Source organism: Oratosquilla oratoria, chromosome 27, assembly GCF_046742065.1.
Source record: "Oratosquilla oratoria isolate Oo_2021 chromosome 27, ASM4674206v1, whole genome shotgun sequence".
Classification (NCBI taxonomy): Eukaryota; Metazoa; Arthropoda; class Malacostraca; order Stomatopoda; family Squillidae; genus Oratosquilla; species Oratosquilla oratoria.
Genome location: NC_134803.1, coordinates 43,658,667 through 43,686,404, shown reverse-complemented (window position 1 = coordinate 43,686,404; position 27,738 = coordinate 43,658,667). Strand labels below are relative to the sequence as shown.

The 27,738-nt window shown below is 40.6% G+C and overlaps 2 protein-coding genes across 2 annotated transcripts in view; one reads left to right on the top strand and one right to left on the bottom strand.

Moving 5' to 3' along the window:
• Positions 1-8,099, top strand: part of LOC143039816 (uncharacterized) — an 11,391-nt gene extending 3,292 nt beyond the window's left edge. The window contains exons 2-5 of the mRNA XM_076210065.1: positions 1,297-1,811; positions 4,897-5,003; positions 5,702-6,613; positions 7,542-8,099. Of these exons, the coding sequence (XP_076066180.1) occupies positions 1,297-1,811; positions 4,897-5,003; positions 5,702-6,613; positions 7,542-7,998 (1,991 nt within the window). The 3' untranslated portion in view covers positions 7,999-8,099. The remainder of the gene's footprint in view (positions 1-1,296; positions 1,812-4,896; positions 5,004-5,701; positions 6,614-7,541) is intronic.
• A 14,739-nt stretch (positions 8,100-22,838) lies between these two features.
• The window catches only part of oys (lysophospholipid acyltransferase 6), a 59,247-nt gene continuing 54,347 nt past the window's right edge, over positions 22,839-27,738 (bottom strand). Inside the window, exons 9-10 of the mRNA XM_076210525.1 lie at positions 26,209-26,360; positions 22,839-23,660 (exon numbers count right to left, since the gene is read on the bottom strand). Coding sequence (XP_076066640.1) covers positions 23,483-23,660; positions 26,209-26,360 — 330 coding nt within the window. The 3' untranslated portion in view covers positions 22,839-23,482. The remainder of the gene's footprint in view (positions 23,661-26,208; positions 26,361-27,738) is intronic.

Here is a 27,738-nt window from a genome sequence, read left to right as displayed (position 1 = left end):
AAGAGTAGTTAAAACACACTGTGACTATTTACTAATTTATTTTTCAAATGTACATATATACTGATAAACAGGCATTCTCTCTCTCTCTCTCTCTCTCTCTCTCTCTCTCTCTCTCTCTCTCTCTCTCTCTCTCTCTCTCTCTCTCTCTCTCTCTCTCTCTCTCAGACATGAGAAAATTCATCTGAGATTTTTTTAGTTATTAGGTAGTGTAATTATTTCCCTCCTGGTAGGTTCAAATTTCCCTCCAGGGGGAAATTTCCCCCAGTTTGGGAACCACTGAGCTAGACCGTGTTCAAACTCCTTGAGAGAATGCTAAGCCGTATCAGTAATAGGATTTGTGCTGGCTGTTATTAATCGCTAGTTGATTACATCATGTCGATATTTTGTTCTGTCGTGTGGAAGGATTCAGCTCCCCCTGTGTAGGATGCCATATGTTTTTGTACATTACCTGAAAATCTTAATGCGTTGCAATAAGATTAATAAAGCTTAGAGGAGTCGACTGTTTAAACCTTCCCAAACACTCACTTTCCCCAAACTCGCATAGCTTTAGATACATAGAAACATATGAACTACCTTATCGCAGGGAAGAGCTTGAAAGCAATATTTTGTTTGTATTCGTTTGACGGTGGATATTTGCGGCCTTGACATCGTCTTCAGTTGCCGGACGCTGATCCACATGCAATCCTGTGGTCGCGGGAAATAGATTGCTCTGGTGCTTTAGCCTGATGCTTCAGCCTGATGTCACAGTGAGATTTAATTTTATCCATTGTCCTTGTTGGCCTCCGAACTCACGATAAGAAAATGTATATTTCTGGTCACTATCACCCTGGGCCACTGTTGCCACTTTGTGGGATTTTCTCACAGATCTGTGGGACAAATGTGAGGAGACCAATTTTGTTCTTAATTTGTGGAATTTTTTGTGGGAATCCATACAGTTTGTGGGAAATTCTATGGGATCAACAATTAGTCAGACAAATAACTAAGATTCTCCATAAATAAGAGAATTTGAATAAGTATTGTTTGAATCAGTCAGTTTTAAATACTGGAACTAATTCTGTGGTACATAATATGGGTAAGCTGGGAATGGGGTGGATCATAGTTTGGTCCGTTTCATAACTTACGCATCCTGGACGCGTCCATCTGACTCCATCACTCGTTTAGTATAATTATCGATCAGTGGGAGGCTCTAAAGCTTCATTTTGACCTGAGTGCTTCCAAAAAACGTTGTTACACAGCGAAAACCCTGTCTGATACATACAGAGATGACCAGAATAAATTGTATTTGTTGTTTGTCAGAAAAACTGAAAGAAATAGTTAGTGTTAATAAGATTTTCCAGTCACAAACTGCAGATGTCACAAAAGTAACACAGGATCTCATTGCAATGTATCGTAATCTAATGAACATTGTAGTAAATGGAAAGCACTTGTCAAAATGTTCTGATGAAAACCTACCCAAACTTAAATTTCTGGATCATGTTGTGCCATGTGAGGCAATGAACTTTGGATATGAGTTCACCACATATGCATCTGCTTGTTCTTTAACTGTAGCTCAAGTTCACTATATCAAAGAGCGGTGTAAAGAGTTTGTGGTTGAACTCATAAAACAAGTTCAGATGCGCTTACCTGATAATGTTGAGATACTTATGATGTTGAAAAATTTCCATCCTTTCATTGCCACATCGCAGATTAAAGACCCTGTTGCTCTGATTGGTGCTAGGTATCGATCTACCTTTGAGGATCTAGATGGTCTTGAAAATGAATGGAGTTCAATGTGTCTTCAGCAGTGGCCTAAAAGTTGCTTGGGTAATGTAGTAAGTTTTTGGACTGAGGTAAATGAAAGGGAAAATTCTGCAGGACAAAAAATGTTCCCAAACATTTCAGGCCTCGTACTGGCATTATTGTCCCTTCCATTTTCAAATGCCTCAGTAGAAAGAATTTTCTCTCAAATGAATGTTGTTCACTCGAAACTGAGAAATCGTCTAAAGGTTAGGTCGGTAGAGGCATTGTTGCAGATAAGGTATGGGTTGGTTCATTATTATCAGTCGTGTGTAAACTTTCAGCCCACTGATGACATGATAAGAAATTTCGGTGCTAGAGGTTCTAGAGAGGAGGAGGAGGAGGAGAATGTCATTAATCTTGATTTAATGCAGTAAGAAACTGAGACTGTAGGTAACCATAAATCTAATTATTGTCATTATGATGTTTGTATTGCAAAGTTTTGGTTGGCCTGCTGTAGCTGCAGGCTGTCTACAGAACAGTCATAATGGAAAGACCTAGTTTTTAAGTTTATATAGTTGTTAAATATCAACTGCTTTTTTTGTAAGGAAATTTTTTTACTTTTCTTCATCAATAATAAATTTAAATGAAATAATGCTGTATTAATTTTGATGGAATTTTTGTGGGATTTTAATTTCAGTTTGTGGAAATCTGTGGGGAAGAAATCTTTAATCTGTGGGAATACGCCTCTACAAAAGTGGCAACACTGCCCTGGGCAGGTGTGCATTTTTAGCATAACTTGAGACGGTTGTACGTGGGCTCTTTCCCGCTGCTTCAGTAGCTTTGCAGTAGTATAGCAAGCAAGAAGGCACTATTCGTGACCATTTCGGCATACAACAGTGCTGAATGGTAAGATAGACACCCTAAACCAGTGGTTCCCAAACTTTTTTTTTCTTTTTTAAGTTTTACTACTATACATACTAAGTTAACATTAATCCTAATGCCTGGTACAGTAATATTTTCTTGATTTTTTTTTTTTTTTTTTTTTTTTTTTTTACCCCTTCATTACCCCCAGAAAATTTGTTACCTCCCCCCCAGGGGGTAATTTACCCACAGTTTGGGAACCACTGCCCTAAACCGAAAGAGCAAATGCATTTACACATATGTACAACTTTAGAATATGTATTTCTCAAGACGCTTAGTGAGAAATAATATTTACATGCATGAATGCTCAAATGGATACGCATAAACTTTCCTGCGATATTTGGTACTTGTGAAGATAAATTCGGATTTCTTATAGTGTTTGTTGTGTACTAAGATCAAGTCATATTCGAGATGAGGATTTTCATGATCCCTACTTGCACTGAAACAGTGCTTCGAAGAAGCACATGGTGTCATGGACTTGCTCAACCAGAGTGTACGGCGTTGTCGACTTCTATGAAGAACTTGGTCTCGATTCTGTCTGGCTGTACGGCTGTGAAACGTAGACAATGAATGTTGGCATGAAGAAGCTTTCGGAAAGTCATGGGTTATCGCTGGAGTAAATTTGTGTCAAACCAACGACTGTTCTGTGAGAGAGTCAAAGCCGTTGACCAGCATAATTCGCGAACGTCAACTCTCGTTTATATGCGCAAAGGGCGGCACGCTTTCTTGTCGTTGATCCTATTCATAGGGTGATCTCCACGTGAGATCTCGGTGGAGACGAAAGGGACGACCACAAAACTCATGGCTGGGGCAAGTAGACAAGTTCTTCCAAGAGTTGTTTGGAATAGAAAGAATAGTTGCCTGGGGGGTTGCTAGGAGTCCATGTGTGAGTTAGATAGATAATGATAATGAAAGGAAATTATAACTTTTAACAGGCTCGATGAAAAATAAAAATGTTAACTGCAAAAGGCACGGTTGTGGCCTCGCTTAAACGGGTACTCAGGAAATAAATTCGGTGCTTCACCTTTGTTCTTAGGCCGGCCATACACTATCATGTACACCTGACAGGTACGCCTGAACAGTCACGCCTGTCAGGTATACCTGATAGTGTATGGCGGGAAAAACTAGCCTCTCAGGCGACCTGACAACTGATGAAAATTTGGTCAGTTGTCAGGTCGCCTGAGATAATAAGGAGAGAAAGTACAACTCATCTTCTCGAGAATCCATGGCGAACTGACAAACTTGACAGGTATGCATGAAGAGTGTGTGTGCTCCTCTGAGGAGCACACACACTCTTCATGCATATCATACATACTCATATCACACATACTCTTCATGCATATCACACATACTCTTCATGTATCAGGTATACCTGACAGGCGTAACTTTTCAGGCGTACCTGTCAGGTGTACATGATAGTGTATGGCCGGCATTACTTCTTACTTCAGCTACCAGTGGTAGGCGTTGTACCTGTCAGTGGCCCCAACATGTTTCTCTATCTGGTTTTATCATGGAAGATCCCTTCCTCCCTCAGAGTTTCGATGTTGGGCAAATCATGTCTACTGAGGGCTTCAACACTTTCTTTCCATCTCTTTCTCGGTCTTTCCCGTGGCCTTCTTCCGTCCGGCTTCCACTCCCAGCATCTCCTTGCAATTCTTTCTTCTTCCATTCTTTCTAAATGTCCCATCCATCTTAACTTGGCAGCATCTATTTTGCATAGCATGTAACAGACGCCAATGCTTTTCCTTGTATCTTCATTCTTTAGTTTATCTCTCCTCGTCTTTTCAACTATGGCTCTCAGTGATCTCATTTTCGCTGCCTGAATCTTGCTCTTGTCTACGTTTGTCATCACCCAACTCTCTAAGCCATATGTTAGCGTAGGTGTCAAGACAGCATTGAAAATAATCCTTTTCACTTCTAAGGTACATGTTTTTTCTTTTATCATTGGCCAGAGAGCTCCAACACTTGCACTAAAGTAGTTTCTTCTCTCTGAAATATCCCTCTTATTTTCGCCTTCCTTAGTAACTACACTTCCAAGAATTCTAAAGATTTTTTACCATCTTATTTCCTATGGTGATGGTGAGCTCTTGTCCTTCTCTTCTACTAACGGTCAGTATTTCTGTATTTTCTACATTTATTTTCATGACTTTCCTTATAAAGCACTCATTTCACCTTTTTAAGTCTTCATCGATCTTTTCCCTATCTGTGTTCCATTCAGCTATATTATCTGAGTAAGCCATTATTCTGTTCTTATAGTATTCCTCTCTACCGCCTTTAAAATCCTCTATCACAGTTTCCATGTATCCTATAAAGAGCAGAGGGGATAACACACTTCTTTGCTTAACCCCTGTTTCCACGCAGGGGTAATGGAAATTTTTAATGTCTTCACCTCTGTTACCGTTTACAAAAGTCAACATCCCGCCCTTATAAGTCCCCCATAAGAGCTAGACTTTATTTTTCGACAACCATAAGACGAAATGGCCACGTTTCTTAGACCTATTATCTTCTCTTTTTTGTGACAAGATTTGCAAGGAAGCACTGTTGTTCCACAACTTTTTTATATTTTCTGCAAAGACTTCAAAGTCAAGAGTTGCAAAAATTCCTCTTTAAATCTGTGTGTATCCTGTTTGGAGATTTAAAAAAATGTATCTCACAGCAAAACCAGACAAGGTCTAATTGTATACACTGTCTTCCATCATTGTCAGGCGCAGTGACGCCCAAAAGGATTTGAACATTTTGCCTATTATTTCTGCCTGTCCTGGGATTTTTTGACCAGGGCAATCAAATATTTAAGCCCAGGAGGACTTTTCAATAATGTCCATTAAGTAAACGCCGATCTAGGGTCTGGTAGGAGATAAGAGAGTACCTCCCACACACACACACATAAACACTTCCCACCTGGCTACGTGGGTGCCCTTTAATGACATTTTGACTTAAAATGTTTTTTCCTAATGATACTAACCTATGAATATGGTACAATTTTTATCAAGGATTTCCTGGATGACTCACTTCAAATATGAGTTCTGTAAAGACTTGTTTCTATTGATATTGGGTGAATAAGTGAAAAGCTGGGTCGCCATCTAAGTTTGCACAAGAAATACCATTATATTTCTTCAACTAATTTATTTTCTCTTCCTACAGTGTCTGGCAGAACACGTCCACCTGGATGGGAAGAACCCAGTGGATCACCAAACAGCAACACTATCATCAACAAGGCGCTGGTGGAGGCCTGTCTGCAGACAGACAAAGGACAGGAGGCTAAACTGTTATCCTTTGAGGAGAAAGAAATCACAAAGAAAGGTGACAATTTTCTATGTGTGGTGACTAGCATTACTGCGCGGTACCAGCTAAGGATCCAAGAGGACCTCCGTGCCAGCTATGTGGTCAAATTCAACCCTCAGAGACAACTCACTGGCACATTTTTGAAAGAAGTTTTTGCCAAGGAAAATGGCTTCTATCATGAAATTTGCCCTGCCCTCAACCGTGAGTTGAAGGAGGCAGGTCTTCCTAGTCTTCGAACCCCCAGATCCCCCTTCACCCAGATGACAGAGGGCAAAGAAGTCATTTTCATGGACAATCTTCGAGAGCAAGGTTTCCAGATGATCAACTTTAGGAAGGGACTAGACAAGGATCACACTCTCCTTGTCGTCAGGGAACTGGCCAGACTCCACGGGGCCTCTTTTCTTCTTCAGAAGAAATCCAAGATCGATCTCGTGACAAGTTACCCATATTTGATTGATGGATTTATGAGAAAAGGCGTAGAATGCGAAGGTTTTGCTCTTGTCTTTCGTTCTCTTCTGAAGATCGGCGCCACCATAGCCAGACGAAACGAAGGCTACGACAAAGCGGCGAAGTGTCTTGAAGAGGAGCTGTCGCCAAATTGTATGGACTGCATACGTGAGCACTTACAACCCCACGCTCCCTTCGTAGCTGTTGTCCACGGAGACTGCTGGAGCAACAACCTTTTGTTCAGGTATATTAGCTTCCAAGGGGAGAAAGAACGTAATAATACAATAGACAAACTTCACAGCTCTCCAAAGGAACTGCCGTATTGCTTGCAACTGAGGCTGTACACGTAGATAAATGACATGAATGACAAATGAGTCAGTTGAGAACAAGAACTAAATCAATGATGTTATGCAGATGTTCCCCACTCATTTCAGGAGAGTTCTCTCAGCTAAGGTGGATCATTTGTTATAAGTTGACAAGATTGCTTTGTAGTCACTTGTTATTAATCTCTTAAGCATATAATTTGATGGATGAGGTGATGCATGTTAATGATAAAGATAACACAGAAAAAACACGTGGCCTCCAGGCATTAGTTTGAGTACATCAACTGACTGAATGTTGAAAATAGGTATGGCATTACTGTTACCCCCCGTCGTCTCCTCTCAGAGCGTTTCTATTCACATTGTTCTAAAGTAGTTCTTGAGGGGTGAATAAAATAGGTGTAGTCGTTCTGATGCTTGTTGGTCTAAATCAGTACACCTCGAGAATCCCCCCCGGAACTCTCTACATAACGTCAAGCCACCTTCGTTCTGACATCACTCTTTCATTCATCCAATAGTCTTTTACTTCTCAAACAAGTGCCACACCTTAAGGGCGTAACTTTTCCTTTCTGCACCAATGATTTTTCTCTTCCTCCACCTTTTTCTCCAATTAGAGAGGCTGTTATACTCTTCTAAACCATATCAAAACGTAAGCATTATGTCGTAACAAAAAATGGCCGTTATTTTCATAAGTATTCATAACAACTGACCCTAGATTAGCATTCGTTCTCCATCTACTTTCTTCCCTACTTTCATCTATACTTCCATCAACCGGCCTCTTTCAATTACTTTTGCTGTTTATTTGGTTTTCAGATGCTGATAATCACATTTTCTGTCACACTTTCTCTCTAGGTACGACAGCGGTGGTACCCCTGTGGATATAAGACTTATAGATTTGCAGATAGTGAGAGCATCTTCTATAACCACTGACCTCAACTTTTTCTTCTTCACGAGTCCTTCCGGCGAAGTTCGACGCAAGAACATGGACTTGTTCCTTCACACATACTACGACACTCTTGAGGATGTTGTCCGGGCTGGAGGTCTTCAACTGGATTTCACCTTCGAAGACTTCTGCGAAGAGTACGAGCGTCGCTGCTTGTATGGGATTACGTATGGTTTGATTATTACAATGTTGGCTATGTGTGGATCATGTGGTGGACCCGACTTCGCTGACATAAAGGATAACAACTTTGAGGAAATGATGAAAGAATACGAGGAATTCCTGGTGTCCATGCAGGAATACCCAGATATAAAAGAGCGGTTCCTCTCTACATTTGACGACATGATTGAGAAGGGTATTGTTTGTTGAGTCGAGGAGTACAATGGAAGGCTTGATGAAACCTTAATTAGATTAGATCAGTTGTTCCCAACCTGCGGGACATGTCGTCATTCACTGGTGGTTTATGAATACTTACTAGGTTAGGTAAAGCAAAAATGTAAAATGGAATAAAGAAGTACTTAGTTTCAATTATCGTGATTTATTAAAATCCTATACTCAATCTAAAGGGCGATAGGCTACGAGTATTTGCAAAAACCAGCAATGGGCCGTGGCCTCAAACAGGTTAAAAAGTATTGGCATAGATCGATGAGAGATGTAATAGTGAGTAGTTGAATATCTAAAGATTATACCAGAATGACTTGGTCATTTGATATCTGTATGTGGTAGAATGACTTATATGTGATTGAATTTAAGTCTTTTTACATACATACAGACGCCCGATAGGGGTTGATCAAGTTCACAATGATCAGTAGCGACTGCAGAGGGCAGGAATGATAATTTGACAAAGCTACTTTCCCGTTCATCTGACATCGTCACATCGGCTAGCTCTCTCTTAGGTGAGTAGACCGGGCAGCGGTAAGTTTAGACCAGAGGGTTACACTCACTACTGGTCGGGTCACAGCAATGGAACCCACCTTGTAGTGTTCTGTAGCCAACACGTGTTGTTACCCCTTTAGGACTCGTGATCGCCAAGCACAGGATATAAAACAAAATAAATGAAGTTGCTATAATGAACATTGTTATTTATATTAATTAAAATTAGTCGAACGCATGTTTTAAGGGGTGACCATAGTTTATCCTGTGCTTGGCGGTCACAAGTCCTAAAGGGGTAACTACACGTGTTGGCTACAGAACACTACAACCTCTTCAGTAAAGGTGTGGCGGTGGTAGTGGACTGGGAGCTACAGACACATTAGGCCGATAGCAACTCATTATTATTAGGGTTGCTCCTGTTGATGAGTGTGTGCTGCAGATGAAGTTGAATCACACCTCTGGCCTCACCTCATCACTTGCAGTATGTGCTCCACACGAGGCGCACGGCCTTGGAAATGATATATTCACTAGCAAGTTTGACTTGGTCGACCATTGCCCACTACGGAACACACTAACAGTTCTCCTCTGAACTCTGCAAAGTCCCGATGGTTGAGGATTGCTGGTTTCTGGTTCAGATACAAGAGCCACACCGATGAATATCGTATAATAATGCCGGAAGTGTAGCAAAAAATCAATAATTTACTTGATAGTACCCGTCAGAGGACTATATTGAGCTGAAGGGTTTACTGCGGTGCCGAGTTCTTTCGGGCCGACAATAGAATTATAGTGACAACATTTAGGGCAAGGTGAAACGAATAGTATATGGTAAGTTAGCGGGGGGGGGGAGCCAGAAAACCTCTCCACTGCGCAGGTAGATGATGACGTTAACGGAAATATCGAGACCAGGGTTCCGCGGGTCGAGAGCTGTCAGTCACTCACACACCAGTGTGTGGAGCGAAGCTCCATCTTCTGATTAAAGGGTTAGCTAAGGCAGACAAATAACATATAAAAATGCCAACAGTTTGTATAGTGCAGAAGTGCAATGCCGTTAGACTGAAAGGTGATAAAAATATAGAACTTAGAAAGAAATGGATTGAATTATGTGGTACACAAAATACTCGGTCATCTGGATATGTATGCTGCCGTCATTTTGAAAGTAACAATTCATTAGCAACATTTCCTGAAATTTTCATTCAATTGCAAATAAACAAAGTAAAGAATCCGGTTAAAACATAACTGAGCTTGGTGGAGATAAAGGTCTACATATAAAATCCACGCTTGAGGAGATATGGAAACTCACGCAAATCCAAAATGTAATATGATAAAAACCATATGATGCTTTTATGTGTCATTACTAATGGGTTTATATTCATCTAATTGGTGTATATCAACAGTATAATATCTTCCTCATCTACCTGATCAACATATAAATTGACATGTCATCCCATCTAATAACTCGTTATATTAATATAATCCACCTAATGTGAAAGCATGGAATACATTTTTGTAACTTTTCTGGCGGTCATATCTCAGATACTGATAATTTGAGAATAAGAGAGTGATACTGAGTAATTTCAGTATTATGTGAACATCATAGTGTAATTTTAAAGTTTACCATACATACAGATGATTTCTTTAAAGTTTACATTTTCTTTCACCTCTCACTCTCTCCCCCTCTGGATTTCCTATGACGTTACGGTGGAGGTGCGCGGAGGGGGGGGGGGTGCTCAACGTACCTTATAGTATTCGTTTTACCTTGATTTAGGCTACATGCCAGGTCCAGGAGAATCCAGAATAATAGCCCAACACGATTTCGTTTCATGAATAATATATGTGCTCAGGAGTATGCGATTGTATTCTCCAGTCGATTCGAAGTGTTTGATGCCCCTGAGGACACCTGAAAATGTGTGGCATCACGTCAAAAGTGAAACTCTAAAAGTTGCCGAGGTTGACGCAGAATTGGAGCTGGCAGTGTTGGTAAACAGCATCCGAAGTTCAGGTACAGGAAGTGCCCTAGGGTGGCGAATCCGCGTAGGCACTATGAGTTTCACCTGCAAGAAACTACTTTGGGAGCTTGTCATGTCTATCTTTCTTACTCGCAATTTGCCATGCCCAGTTTCATTTTCTGCTCTTCTATCGACTGTACAGCGCTAGCCAAGTGGGTTAGAGCGTCTCTGCTTATGGCGAAGGACGAGGTGACGTCATTTCAAACCTAGCCGCCAGCGAGTTGGACCAAGGGCATGGTTCAATACACTCCACGCTACAAAGTCCTGTGTAAGGGGCACAGTCCTAACTCCCTGATAGAGGGAGTTCGTTAAACGGAACCATAGTATATTTCGCCACAGTCTGCTCTCTAACCCAACTTACCCTTTTCCACTTGGTCACAGATGTTCCCACCACTAATCTTCCTACTGCGCTCTGTGCACGTCTTAGCTTTGCCTCGATTACCTTCGTGAAATTATCAACTTTCACATATGTACATCATAGCTGGGATTATGCAACCAATTGTGAGGCATTTTGTCACTTGATTTTTATGGCCTTTGGTCAGTTATAACATATCTATATGTATATAGTCTTCAGCCGCTTTGAAACTCACCACCGACTGTATTTGATGAGTTGGCCATATAGTTCATTGGAAAGTATAGATATGCTTTATATAACTAATGCATCTTCTTTAAATTTGGTTACAATGTGATATTTATGTTACAAATATTTCTTTAGACTCGCAAGAAAGCTGTAATACATTTCTTCATTGTGAACACGGTCATCCCCTATTACATGTTTATATTTAATTCACTCACAAATACATCAGTCAACCACGTACAGACATAAAACCACCTGGAAACACTGGTATTATCTTTAAACACTTAACACCTTGTTGATGACAGTGTTGTTTGGTAATCCAGGTGAGCGTGTTCTACCAGACACTGTAGGAGAAAATCGTAAGTCGGAGAAAAAAAATTATATTCCTTCTGCAACCCAGATGATGACCCACGTTCTTTATCCAATGTTACTAGATACAGGTCTTTATTCAAACGGATATTTGAAGTGAATCATTCAGATCCTAGAATTAAATTTGCACCACACTTATCACTCCGTACCACAAGTGAAAGGTAATATATTGGTCAGTGAAATATAACTAAGGAACACCAACGTACCCCGGTGGGGAAGGAGGGGGTGCTCCTCTCCAACCCCTGAATTTTGTCGAAACGTTGTCCTGACCCTGAAAATTAGGTTGTACTGGTCGGAGAGCTCCTAGTGGTTCTTATTCTTAACCTCTTTTGGCTGCGACCCAAAATCCTATCCAGATCGACCATAGCGACCCTTACCTTCGTAAACACTTTTATCTGCATGGTAAAATACTTGCGCTTGTAAAAACGTGTGACAAAAACAATGTTTCGTTTAACCTTAGATAATAATGACTTAGGAATTCTACAATCAGGATTAATACTTTGATAATATTTTGAATGAGAGTATTGGGAAAATAATAAGTCCACAAATCCTTCGTGACCCATTCAAAGCGTTTAGGTTTGGATGTTCAAATCCTTTTGAGAGTAACTGCGTCAGTCATTAACTGGTCTTTGGTGCTGGTTAACGAATACATTGCATACAATCAGAGCTTGTATCGAATTATTGTGAGCCCATTTATGAAACTGACCAAACCACAGGATGCACCGAAGTTCGGGATGGAATATGTTTGCAGAAAATATAAATAAGTAGAGGAACAACAGTGCCTCATTGCAAATTTTGTTACTTCTGAACCTCGAGAGATACAAAAGAGAAGATAAAATAACTAAGAAACATAACCGTTTTGCTTTATGGGTGCCCAAAAATAAAGTCTAACCGTGATGGGGACTTATTAGGGCAGGATGTTGACATTTGTAAACCCGTGTGACGCCTAAAAGGTCGACTGATGTTTCCCTAGAGGTGGTGAATATTTGCTGGCTTAGTCAATTTTTGATAAAATAAATAATAATGCAAAAATAAGTCCTAATTATTATGCAATGGAATAATAAGGCCTATCAAAATATCGGTAGCAGACGAACTTTCATTCACCGACCTCCGGCTGTTCTCATAAGGCTGTGACATCACTCGCGCTGTTTACATCCTGATGCATCCATGTGCGTGCACTATAAAATGCCGCGCTGCGCAGTTAACTTGATCAGTGATCTCTCATATTTCGTGCGTTAGCAAGGTTTTATCAAGTATTTAGTTCGAAAATGGTTTATTGTGTCGCCGCAAATTGCAACAGTGATTCGACGAAACATTCTGCTTCAGATGGACTTCGTTTTCATTATTTTCCGAAAGATCCTGTTCGCAAAAAGGACTGGATCATTCGGTGCGAAACTGTTCGAAACATTTTGAAAAAAAAAAGGTACACTCGGGACCCTGGCCTTGCCGAGTCAATAGGAATTAGCATGAATCCCATTCTAAGAGATGCAACACCGACAATTTTTGTCATGGACAGGACCCCAGGTTCGGCAAGAAACGCCGTCAAAGGAGCACGTTATTGAAAAAAGACAACGCCTGGAAGTAGGTGTATCAGTCTGTATCATGTGTATATGTAGGCCTGTGTTACCTACGCTGTCACTGACAATCGTTAGCAAGCATGGTTAGACTTGACTAACGATTTTTGGGCTAGGCCTAAGCAGATTAGGGGTACAATCATGACAGGCTAGCTAGGGTGACAGGCATGGCCATGATGACAGGGGCTTCCATAATAGGCCTATGACCACGTCTTGTTAATTGGAGTCAACCAATTTTTTTTTTTTTTTTTTTTTTTGAGAGTCAAACAAGTGGAATCCCCCCCTACTACCACCCCCAGCAGGAACTAAGCCTAATTATCCTGTACCAGGGGATAGGAATTCGTACTGATATAGATCTAATTATCTTTTTTAACTGTTACAAAGTGCCTATGATGAATATTCACCTTCTGCAAGTGCCACTACAAGCGAAATTGAGATGGAATGTGAAAGTGACCATGGTGACAGTTCCAGGCATATGATTGATGGCTTTTCTTCCCCCCTAGCAATCACTACCTTTGGCAGATAATTTTATACACATGTTTGCAAGTATCTTTTGCTAGCCTTCCTCTCTTCTGTCAAATGGTTTCTCTGTTCTCTTTGCTACACGGGCCTGTTTTATTGTAACTTATCAATCTGTGATAAGTTACAACTTGTAATTCATGAATCCTTGAAACCTTTGCCTGTAAATATGAAGTGTGGCATCCAAATCCGATAAGTATTCTTCACTCGATGTGTAGTCACTTTCGTACAGCTGGCCATGTCCAAGAATGTAAACAACAAACCTGACGTCATCAATTGCCCTACTGGTGGAAAATGTAACTACATTAAAAAGTTCGTCTGCTATCAAGCATTTTTAAAGCCATGCTTTAAAATGCTAGAAGCGTGCATTTTAGTGTTCTAAGTTATATTTTCCTACATGAAATAACAAAAAAAATAAAGACATCCAAAGCATTTTCAGTTAACCTTTATTCGTGTATTTTGCAGTTGGTATTTTTTTATCAAGCCTTTTGAAATTTATATTTTCCTTTTATTATCACTATCATTATCAATCCAACTCACACACGGACGTCAATCCCAACGGTTACTCGGAGCAAACCCCTGTGCAGCTTTTCTTCCCATTCCAAACAACTCTTGGAAGGATTTGTCAACTTGCCCTTGCCATGAGTTTTGTGAGCGTCTCTTTCGTTTCCTCCACCGAGATCTCTCTATCGTGGAGATCACCCTGTGAATAGGATCAAAGTCAACAAATTGTGCCATTAGCGGACAAACGAACTGACGTTCACGAATTATGCTGGCCAAAGGCCAGAGCAGTCGGTTTACAAAAACACTCTTGACTTTCCGAAAGCATGTGTTACCAAAAACGTCGACACCCTTCTTCATGGCAACATTCATTATCCCAGTTTCACAGCCGTATAGCAAGACAGAATCGAGTCTCTCCATAGAAATCGAGAGTGCCGTATACTCTGGTTCAGTGAGTCCATGACACAATACAGTCTTCGAAGCAATGTTTATAGTCCAGAAGGATCATGAAAAACATCATCTCGAATATGATCAGATCTTACAGGTACAATCACAACTTTTCACCAAATAATCTCTGAATACACAACAAACACTGCAAGATATCCGAATTTATCATCACAAGTACCAAATATCGCTGGAAAGCTGATGCGTAGCCACGTGAGCATTCATGCATGTAAATATCATACACGCGTATGTACAGTATGTAGTCATGCACACTTGAGAAATATATTCTAAAGTTATACATATGTGTAAATGCATTTGCCCTTTCGGTTCAGTGTCTATCTTACTATTCAGTGCTGTATAATGCTGAGATGTTCACGCGAGTTGTTCCTGTTTGTTTGCTAGATTACTGCGTTGTAACTGATGCAGCGAGAAAGAATCCATTTACATTCGCCTCAAGGTGTGCGCAAAAAGGCCACAAGTGTATGGGGGTGATAGTGACTAGAAATATACATTTTCTTATCGCGACTTCAATGACAAACAACAGGATAAGGGATTAAGCAATACTTATTTTATCAAGCTTGCGCCATATGGTTTTATGTTACTAAATGCAAGATCTAAGAATATAAGGTCTAACCACTTCCGACCGAATTTCGAGGGAGTTGGCGCAGCGGGCCCGTGAACGTCACCTGGCTGTTCAAAGTGGGGTTAGCGGGTCCTATAGCTGTCAGTTGAAGCTGGTCCGTCGTTCGAAAATGACGTCGCCTTCGCTCGCACCGCTCCACTCAATTAGTTATATTCTGACAAATATTATATAAAATATTATAGTTCCTGTCTATATATATGAATATATAATATATATATATAAAATATTATAGTTCCTGTCTTCCTTGGCGTTTCACAGTTTTCTTCAGTGTATCACAAAGAGAAAATGGACGCATCCAAAAGACGTCAGAAGCTGCGCAGAACTGCTCCAGCGGTTAGACCTGTTTACTTAGACCTTGACTAAATGTGATCAAAACATTAACGGCTCGTTTCCACTCGCGGATGCAGTCATTTTGGCGGCGCCTAGATAGCTTGTGATCAAAAGTTACTTGCGCGTCGATGACGACGGTTCTTCTGTCGCTCCTGGGTGGGTCCTTGCCTTCCTTCGTAACACACACTCCACTGCGCCTAGCCTAATTCCCTACCTCCTAACCATAAATACTATCCTACCCGATCCTCTTTTGTGTATACTTCTCTTACACTCACACTCACCCCACCACCAGGGTTGCCAGGTTTTCTACCAGGAAAAAGGCCAACTTCTGACAAAATGCTGCCAAAAACTGCCAAATTGTGTTTAAAATATGCCCAAAAAAAAAAAAAATGCCAACCATTACATTTTCTAAGATTTTTTTTATTTTTTTGCATTTTGGTTTTACATGTGTAGTTAAAATAATGTGTATAACTACAATTACAATATTTTTCCGTTGACTAGCCAATATAAAACAATACCACATGATATAACCAAGATCAATTTATATCATTCATGTACATCATCATTTAATTCTAATAGTACTGTAATGAACCACCATCCTCTGAAATAAATCTACTGTTACGTATTCGCATGTACATTAAACTCACCTTTTTCTATTGCACATGGGCCGTGATCATGGAATCACGAGTTAAAGACAAGTTCACGCTTACCATTGTCCGGATCAGGGAAAGGCAGGAGTTCAGTCTTCTCTTGTTTATTCTGCTTAGCGAACATGAGGATTTTACACGTGTGTTCAACACCAATGCTAGGCTTACTCTACTGCTATTCGGGGTATGGCAGGCGAAGCCGGGACACCCCCTGGCGTCCCCCCATCATACCCTCGCTACATCTCCCCGAACCACTCACATGCATACCAACCATCCAGGCACACTATGCAACATTCATACATGCAATTTCGCCACACTACTTACAAGACTGTGTGTGAAAAGGAAAGAAAGATATGAACTTCCAAAATAAAATATATTATACTCCATATTATGTGAGAAAGAAAAAAATATTAACAACTAAAATAAAATACATAACGTTTAAGTTCCTAAGTAAAATTTTTGGTATCCTCTACAATAAATTAAACCAGTTTATAAAACAGCCTCCAACTCGTAGACTCTGACATACATAAATAAAAAATACATTTGTGACTTTTCTATTGAGTCTAAATATAATCAAAAGCATCATCAGATTCAGATATGTTTGATGAACCACTCTGTTCATACATATTTTCATTGAAGAAGAGCTGAAACATCCTTTGGCGTGGCACAAAATCTTTACAACATTTCCCTCTGAAATGTAGATGAGTGCGGATGCGGATAACTACCTCAAACATTTTCACTCCCTTCCTGTTTCTTAACTTGTTGTTCACATAAGTCACATGTGAGAACACCCTTTCAACCTCAGCATTACTGACAGGGGCACTAGGCATGAAAGTGCATATTCAGAGATTTCTCTGAAAGGTTGGGAGCCTATTACCTTTTTGGAACCTACACCAACCCAAAACGCTGTACTGTCTTCTGGTATTTTGCCATTGAACACAGGTTCCTCACCCCAGTTTACATACAAAAATTTCCTGTACTGTTCTTCAATTTTACCAAAGTTACTTTCAATGAAATGTGGGAAGGGGAGATCTTGAAACTTTGCCCTCTCTAACTGATTAAGAATCTTTACTGGGCTCAATGCTGACAACTTCTTGAATATATTTTGAGTGGGAGGAAGGCGCCTATCTAACTGCAGTATGGTTTCATTGATTAAAGAAATACACTTGCAACTTGATGCAAGTAAAAGAATATTTCATCACGACCGGGTATTTAAAAACGCCAGAAAAAATGCCAAATTCCAAAAAATGCCAACCAACAAATTTTCCTGCCACAGTAAAAAAAATGCCAAAAATGCAAAATTTGGCATTAAAAATGCCAATCTGGCAACCCTGCCCACCGCCCATGCGCGGTCCTTCCCAGGCACTGGCTCACCCACGCCGACGCGAGGGCACTCCCCCCTCTGGTGGGAAGGGGGATACCAGTGCTCGTGCCCTTTGACCCCCTCCCCCTCCTTCGGGGGGGAGGGGGTGCCAGCCGTCCGTCCCCGTCCTCGCCATATACACTCACGCTCACACCACACTAAATAAATTTTGATACTAAGCTGTGTGGACTAACATACTGTCACTTGCATCAATTGGATGATAAAAGAGATTTGGACAAATTAGTAATGGCCTCAACAGAGACAAATAAATCTCAAGTTATGAACACAGGTTAAAACAACGCCAAGTATAACTACAAGTTATTTGGAAAAAAATAACCAGTGGAGATTGAAAACGATCTTAAATGTATTTATCAGTAATGACCTTGAAACATCAATGTCCATTGCCAGTAGCACTTGTTAGAAGAATGAATAGCAATTACCATTTGATAATTGAAGTAAACTCATTACAGTGACTAATTCTACTATCATTATGTCACTTATTACCTCATACTAACTTTCAACTTCCCTAGTGAGATAAGATCCCAGGTTGTATTTCAAAGAGTTGAAGCAGCTGTTGTATCTTCTGAGATCTAATCCTCTGAAGTAATTTCCTCACACATTCTACCTCCAACCTCCATTTGAATAACTGGAATATGACTTCAAATACAGAAATCTAGACTTCTCTTAGTTTAGAACATTTCAACATTATGTCCAACCTTCGTATAGGTTTACAATTTTTAGTTCATCATTCAGCTTTGCTATATATGACGGAAAGATAAGTTTATATTTGGAGATTTGAAATATAAACTATTGTAACTGAAGTCGTTTTTACTTAAACGAGCTTTCAACTGTCGGCGCTGGTGAAGCCCGTGGAAACCCAGTCAGATAAGTGATAACCTTTTTACTTGGCGGAAAACACCAAAGCACTCACCTATACAGATGAAATCATGAAAATAACCTAGTACAGCAACTACAAAACAGCTGCAATAAACACTCAAACATGTTCACCAAACCCAATCCAAACAAATGTAACTTTGCTTTTGGATGTCTTGCATAGACACGTCATGGAACTGTCACAGACATGTCAGTAATGTCAATGACATCTCAGCCAATTTTGTTGGGCTAAGACAAGGGTTCTCAGCCTTACTTGGCCCATTCACCCCTTTCACCATTTGTCTGAATGTCATTCCCCCCTCCTTTCCAAGATTGCCTGTTTCAAAAAGTGCATTCTAAATAATATGCAAATATTACTAAAAAACTTTTTATTTTTCCAAATTAGTATATATTTTTCCCATATTAGTATAATTCCAGCCCAGGTGACAGTCCAGATAGACCAAAACCTATAATTGCTTTCCTCACCGCATAAACTGACTGTGGTCACAAATCACCCCCAGAAAACCCAAAATTCCCCCCCTGGGGGTGAATTTCACCCCTAATGAGAACCCCTGGGCTAAGAGTTGTGTGAATGAGTGTGCATATGTATTTACATAATTGTATTTACCAAATACAGGAAAGGAGCAATGCTCATTGTGTCCTGTCTTCTATTCTCTAATTTTCTATCATACTTAGACTCAAATTCATGTACCATATCAACTTAGTATATATCCTTGATTTCCAGTTATCATATTTAGATAGAGGAACAGATGAAGTAATTGGTGAGGATCAATGTTGGTTTAGGACAGCTAGGGTAGGGGTTGCGTGGACCAGATTTTTGTGGTATGACAGATATGTGAGAAAGTTGTAGAAAAAGGTAAGTATGTTTTGGGGGCATTTATGGGTTTGGAAAAGACTTATGACAGGGTAGACAGGGGGGCACTGTGGGAGATATTGCAGACATGGGATAGGAGGAAAGCTGTTAAAAGCAGTCAAGAGTTTTTATGAGAGCAGTAGAGCCTGAATTAAAATTAGAAATGGAGTGAGTAGTTTGAGATAAAGGTGGGACTTTGCCAGGGATGTGTTATGTCATTTTGCCTGTTCAATTTATACATGGATGGGGTGGTGGAAGAGGTAAATGCAAGGTTAATGGGCCGGGGATTAGAGATGATTAAACGAAATAGAGAAAAGTGGAAGATAAGCCAGTTGTTATTTGCTGATGACACTGCATTTGTAGAAGGATCAGAAGAGGGATTAAGAAAGTTAGTGACAGCATTTGGGAAGGTGTGTGTAAGAAGGAAGTTGAAGATAAATGTGGGTAAAAGTAAGGTGATCAGATGTACAAGGGGAGAGGATGGCAGCAAATTGGAAGTGAGTATTAAGAGAGAGACTGGAGGAAGTGGATAGATTTAGATACTTTGGAGTGAATGTGATAGGAAAGGGAGGAGTGGAGATGGAGGTAGAATGTAGATTGTGAGAAGCACATAAATGCTTTGGGGGATTAAAAAATGTAATGAAAAATAGACATTTGGGAATGGATGCTATGAGGAAATTGTATGAAAGAGTGATTGTGCTGACAGCACTGCATGGGGAAGAAACATGGAACATAAGAGAAGAAGAGTTTAAATGTATTTGAGATGAAATGCCTGAGAAATATGGTAGAGGTTACTAGGCTGGGTAGAGTGAGAAATGAGGAGGAGAGCAGGAGCTGGGAGATAGGGTTGATGAAAGAGTATTGGGATGGTTTAGACACATGGAAAGAATGAGAAAAGAAAGATCAGTAAAAGAGGTGTGGAAGGCAGAGGTGGAATAAGTGAACCTGAGGGGTTGACCAAAGATGAGATGGATGGATGGGCTAAATGGGGCAATGGGAAAAAGGGAAATGTCTGTTGAGGAAGGGAGAACACAGAGGACAGGGGTGAGTGGAGAATGGTTGTGATACATGGAAGGAGTGGGTAGGGGATGGGGGGTGAGGGAGTGTGTATGAAGGATATTTTGACACAGCCCAAAGGGATTTCTCCTCGTCTTCTCTTTTTCTGCATGAGGGGACAGAGAGGGTGGTCACTGATTAAATGAAGTGGCCTTGCTCTGGATATGCTGTTTCTTGCTACATTGCTTCTGACCCAGGGTAGTGGTTGAGATGCAGGGATGACCCATCACCCAGGAGGAGCCAAGAAAAGAGGGAAGGAAGGGTGGTGAATGGGAGTGGAGTATATGGGGATGAAATGGGTGGGAGTCAATTTGTGCCTTTGACTTTAGCTACCTCCCTTTTAAGGGGGAAAAAGCAGTTGGTATATGTATATATATATTTAGATATGAACTCTTGTATTGTTTGAGCTTGGGCTATATCACCTTCTAAGCTATTCAACATATTTATGCATCTATATGGAAAACTGTTCCTTCACATCCTTCAGACGTGTGGTCTTTCTTACATACATACATATACCAAGGCTTTTTCCCCCTTACAAGGGAGGTAGCCAAAAAGGAAAAGGCATAAAATCATTCCCACCCATTCCATCCCTGAATACACTCCACATCCCTCTACCCTCCCTCTTATCTTAGCACCTCCTGGATGACGGGTCATCCCTGCACCTTGTCCACTGCCCTGGGTCAGAAGCAGTGTCGCAAGACACAGCACATCCACAGCAAGGCCACTTCATTAAATCGGCGACCCCTCCTCTCCGTCCCCCCATGCATAAAAGGAGAAGACGGGGAGAAATCCCTTCGGGCTGCGTCAAATTTTGCTCACACATACTACCTCACCCCCCATCACCCCACCCATTCCACCTCATGCATCACAACATCATCCATATACAACCATTTTCCATTCACCCGTCTTCTGTCCTCTCCCGTCCTTCCTCAACAGACATTCCCCTCTTCCCCAAAGCCCCCTTTACCACATCCATCCACCTCATCCGAGGACGTCCCCTCATGTTCACATCCTCCACATCTGCCTTCGATACCTCTTTTACTAGTCTTTCTTCACTCATTCTTTTCATGTGTCCAAACCATCCTAATACTCTTTCATCAACCTTATCTCCCAACTCCCTTTCCACCCCTGTTCTCCTCCTCACCTCCTCATTTCTCACTCTATCTAGCCATCAATGCAATCTTTCCCCTTTAGTGACCTGAATATTGTATTCATATCACCTCTTTTTCTTTGATCTTTCAAAGTGTGTGTGTGTTTGTGTGTGTGCATGCATATATGTATGTATGTGTGTAAGGTCACGGCTCTATCAACATATCAGGCCATATACAAACTGAGTTCTCTTTACAAGAGGGTATTAAATGTTGATCATGAGACCAACACATGATTGAAGACTGTGGTGAATCTCACACAAACACACACACAGGGTTGTCAAGACCCATTGTAGGCCCTGGGACAGCAAGCATTAAGGGTCCCCACTTTAAATGACAAGGCATTACATAAAGCTGGACTAAACATAAATGATACCATTAACCCCTTCCATACGGTGCCGCACACGTAGGCGTCATGTGGAGCGAGTGTATTTGCGAGGCTGCCATATCGGCGTCTTGATTATATTTATTGTAGTCGCCCCTCCATAATTACATTCTTTCTAATTCTTTTGTAATCGCATTTTCTATGGTTATCAAAATTCACGGGTGAAGAGAGAACGATCGATATAAGCGGTGACTATATTTTATGATGCGAGTATTATTACGACACGTCGTACGGCTGGCATTGGCTGCTGCCACCGAGATCTAAGTCCATGACGCCTACGTGTGCGGCACCGTATGGAAGGGGTTAATGATGTACTTCAACAACCTAAGACATTGATGCTGTGATGACTATATATAATCAAAACAAAAACTAGGAAATACATATATTTTTCATAATTAACTAAGGTTTAATGATTACCCAACCTCATTTACCTTTGGGCATAGAAGGGGATGACCCTTGCTTTCGACTTTTGCAAATGATAACTCTAATTCCCTATTATTTCTAATGACCCAACCGATCACAAAGGTACTACTGTTGAGGAGGGAAAAAGCTAGAGAACATCCAAAGAATGAAGGAATGATTAATCCACATAGACAACTATATATATATATATATATATATATATATATATATATATATATATATATATATATATATATATATACTGTATCTATAAAAGCATCTTTAGCTATAAAACCCTGCTTACATCATTAATATTTTCAGGCCTCCTAGACACCTGGGCCCCAGGGAATTGGCCACCCACTAACCCCGTCTCTCGTCATGTCCCACACACACACACACAGACATGCTAAAACAATGTAATGATAACTGTAGATACCAGTACTATATCAGATATGCTTGGTCTGTAGCCTCTCAGTCTTTCAAGAGTACACCTTCAAGAGGTGAAGATGTTGATGGGTTTTGAAGAGAAGCAGCAGGAAAGTGATTTTCTGAATTCAGATTTACACAATAATCAATTGCAGGTCCAAGAAAACTGGACATCAAAGGATATGAAAGATACAAACTAAACAATAAATTTGTTTTATAATTTGTGAAAACATACCAGGTCAACATACATCATTACACCTACCCATACAAGATCATCTCAACACATCCTTCATTGTGTTCAAAGCTGTAGACACTCACAGAAATGTTAAATGCATAAAACTGTTCCTCTTCATTTTGAACAAAAATCTAAGTTAAAGGTAGTTAACACAAAAGAACACGACATAATTCAAGATTTTCTAGTCTGCACCCATTCTTTATCACTTTCATTTACACTCAAAATATATTTCTGCTCATGCATATGAAAATTTACATCATGTTCAATCAAAACTAACTTACTAAGCAAAATTTGTGTAATGTTACAAAACTTCTTGCTCTCATTATCACCATATTAATAATAATTCTTTATAACTTCAAGTGATTCATTTTTCTTCATGACTGACTGACAAAGCAAAATTTGTTGCAATAATTACTTTATAAAAACAACAAAATTTTCATCACCATGGACAAAGGCCACCTTTGGTAACTATGGTTAACTTGATGAGAAGAGCTCCACGAAGTATTAAACTGGAAAAAAAATAAATAAAATGCTATCTGATAATATAGTATTTGGACACCTTCATAACTGATTTCACAAGTAAAATATTCCTACAAAACTATACAATCCTATTCTACTTTCAGAGGAGGATTTGGTGTCCAACTCTGTTTCACTGAGTCTGATGAGGAGTTGGTGGTCATGGCTTGGGTAGTTCTGCTTGTGGCTGACTTGGGAGGAGGAGGAAGCACAGCAGGAAGACCATATATTGCAAACACAATCAGGATGTGAAGACTGAAGTACATACTCCTGTAATAGAGAAACTTTGATTGATTTTGATTCAGATTAACATCAAGAACTCCCCCTATCAGGAGGCTAGGACAGTGGCCCTCCTTACAGAGAACTTTGTAGCCCAGAATTTAATGAACCATCCCTTTAGTACAATTCATTGGTGGCGAGGTTTAAACTGTTGTCACTTTAACATCTGCCACAAGTAGCAATGTTCTAACCCACTTAGCCAGTAAGTATCCAATACAGAAATGAAAGTAATAAATGCTTGCGAAAGTAGCATGAAGGAATGTTACGTGTGACAGCTGAATGGGTAGTTCATATCTGGGTGATATGCAGGGATGACCCATCATCCAGATGGAGCCAAGATATGAGAGAGGGAAAGGGATGAATGGGAGTGGATTATGTGGGGATAGAATGGGTCAGAGTGGATTTTTTTTTTTGGCTACCTCCCTTGTAAGGGGGAAATAGCCATTGGTGTATGTATGTATGCTTTGCTATGTATTACAAGGGAGCTCGAAGGAAGGCAAGTCATTATGATTACCATGATTTTTCAAACATAATGGTTGTAATAATTTTATTCTTAAAACAACTTACCATTTTTTTTCATTTAAATAAAATTAAAGGAGATACATTGGTTCATACGGAGAGGGGGACAGAGAGGGGGGGGTCGCCGATTTAATGAAGCGGCCTTGCTGTGGATGTGCTGTGTCTTGCGACACTGCTTCTGACCCAGGGCAGTGGACAGGGTGCAGGGATGACCCGTCATCTAGGAGGTGCTAAGATGGGAGGGAAGGTGGAGGGTTGTGGAGTGTTTTCAGGGATGGAATGGGTGGAAATGATTTTATGCCTTTTCCTTTTTGGCTACCTCCCTAGTAAGGGGGAAAAAGCCTTGGTACATGTAAGTATGTATGTACATTGGTTCATTATTCTATCAGTAATAACTCAAATCTTCTTAAAATTCTTATGCCACTGTCCTATTGCTGTCTCCTTACTATTAGTTCTACTTCACCTTTTTGTTCAAATAATTTCCTGTTGCCACTTACGAAACTAAATTAATATGCCCTTACTGGTTCACTAATTAGAATGAAGGATACTGCAAGAGACCATGAAGCCTACACTAGGCAGTTCCATGTCCATTATCACTTGTCATCCCCATCCATAAAGTTGTCTATCCATTTCTTAAAACATTTGTACCTATCTATCTATATACCAAGGGCTTCTGCCCCTTTATAACTCATTCCAAGTCATTAAAAATCCACCAGGGTGCTTCTTAGACACGGCAAATAATCTCACCAATTATTTCACTATGACTTGTATTGCTCCACCCTTTGTCACACATTCCACATGACATACCTCCAGCCCAAAGACCTTTCCAGTTTTCATTTCTTTCAGTGCTACTTCTACCTTTTTTTTTGTAATAGTTTTATCATTCTTCTCTCCCATTAGTCATTTTCCTAGCACCTCCCATTGCTACATTCAAATCCTCCCTGAGCTGAGTCACGGTGAGCTGTCAACTTAATTTTAACATGGTAGAATGCTTTGCCATCATGACTGTGGTTTAGCTTAGGTTGAACATCAAAAGTCATGTTCATTTCGACTCCTTGAAATATTCCAGTGCCCAGTTCTCTCTCATGACCTTCGCTTTGATTAACAATTGTCTACTTGTTCCCCTCACCTTCTCCTCTAACAACTCATCTCTTTGCACTCTTTTCACTTCCAAATTTTTTTTCATTCCTTTTGAAAATCTCGACACAAATATTTACCCTATTTTGCATCTTCTTTTGAAGATGCAAAATAGGGTAAATATTTGTGTTGAGGAGGACAGGGGTGGAAAGGGAGTTGGGAGATAGGGTTGATGAAAGAGTATTAGGATGGTTTGGACACATGGAAAGAATGAGTGAAGAAAGACTAGTAAAAGAGGTATGGAAGGCAGATGTGGAGGGAGTGAACATGAAGGAACATCCTAGGATGAGATGGATGGATGGGGTGAAGGGGGCTTTAGGGAAGAGGGGAATGTCTGTTGAGGAAGGACGGGAGAGGACAGAAGACAGGGGTGAATGGAGAATGGTTGTATATGGATGATGTTGTGATGCATGAGGTGGAATGGGCGGGGGGATGGGGGGGTGAGGTAGTATGTGTGAGCAAAATTTGATGCAGCCCGAAGGGATTTCTCCCCGTCTTCTCCTTTACATGGGGGGACGAAGAGGAGGGATCGCTGCTTTAATGAAGCGGCCTTGCTGTGGATGTGCTGTGTCTTGCGACACTGCTTCTGACCCAGGGCAGTGGACAAGGTGCAGGGATGACCCGTCATCCAGGAGGTGCTAAGATAAGAGGGAGGGTGGAGGGGTGTGGAGTGTATTCAGGGATGGAATGGGTGGGAATGATTTTATGCCTTTTCCTTTTTGGCTACCTCCCTTGTAAGGGGGAAAAAGCCTTGGTATATGTATGTACGTATTTTGCATCTACTCTTCTCTTAGCTGCCATCACCCTGCACTTCACTTCCACTCTCTATACTCTATACCTATCACATTTAAAAGAAACAAAACATAAATGTTATACTACTTACCAGTAAACTTGGACACTTGCCCAGAACCGGAGAAGAATGAACGAGATTGTGATGTAACCCAAAAAGAGGCGAGTTGTGAGGAATGTGGCAAAGTCATAAAAGTTCTTGGCTGCTGGGTTGTTTAGGAAGTGTGGACGGAAAGATCTACGAGCCTGCAAGTGCATAGAAAAAAATCAATTAATACTCTTTCCTCCAGTTTCATCATCTGGAAACCTGCCACCCATAGGATCTGACAAGTCCTTGGAACCCCCTATAGATCTTTCAGGAAAGAAGTTTGTACTGTTATTTGTATTGTATTTATGTGGGACAGTTTCTATGTTACTGGTTTATAGAAGCAAGGGAGGAGAAGCAGTTACTAGCTGTCAACTTTCCATATGTGAAAAAACTTACTCTTACTCTAATGGCTATCAGAACTGCAGTCCCTTCACCACTTTCACTATGCCTCTCCAGAACAATCTGTCCTCTGCTGTTTCCTTCCAATTTTGTAGGTCAGGGTTAATGCAGGCCACATCATTCACCACTCCATTGCTCCACTGGTACCTAGGTCTTCCCAGGGGGCGTCTACCCCTTATACTTCCTTCCATCACCATTTTTGTCCATCTTGTGGGCTCCATTCTGGCACAGCGACTGGCCCACCTTGCCCTTCTCCCACTTGCGACATTATGCAGCATTTGTTGTCCTGCCTGTTCTCTAATTTCCCTATTGTGCCATCATCTCCATTCTCCCAATTCTGCATCATACACTGGGCCCAGAATTCTTCTAATAATGGTGCTTTCAGAGACTTTAAGTTTTCTTTTTCTTTGGGTGAAAAAAACGGAGGAAAAATTTGAAGTTGACAGAGATATTTTGGTCCAGAATTTGAGTCCCCTCAGGGATGCACCTCCCTTTAGAGGTGAGGGTGTTGATGGGTTTTGAAAATGGAATGCCACTTTAATCCTCTGCAGTAGTCCACATGTCTCTCCCACGATCTTGCTGATATGTCTGTCAGGTGACAGATTGTCTTTTATCAAGACTCCCAAGTCTTCTCTTATGCTTTTGTAATGTGTTTGCTTCCCAAGGAAGAGTTTAAGGATGGCCTTTTGCCACTATTGCCCATTTCCAGTACTTGGCATTTTTTGGTATTGAACTTCATTTCCCATTCTTGGCTCCAAGCAAAAATATTATCTAGATCTTTTTGCAATATTCTACCGCCCTCCTCATTGTTCACTATTCTCATAATTTTTGCATTATCTGCAAACATGTTGGCATAGCTTGTTGCTCCTTCCATCATGTCACTAACTTAGACAAGAAATGTTATTGGTGCAACCACTGAACCTTGTGGTACTCTGCTCATAACTGCTCTCCAGCTTGACATCTTGTCCTTTACTACTGTCCGCATGTATCTTTCCTTCAAAAAATCTTTAATCCATTCTAATAGTTTGCCTCTCAGTCCTCCAACATGCTCCAATTTCTATATAAGTTGACTGTGAGGTACTTTATCAAATGCCTTCTCTAGGTCCATGTACATACAGTCTACCCAACCCTCTCTCT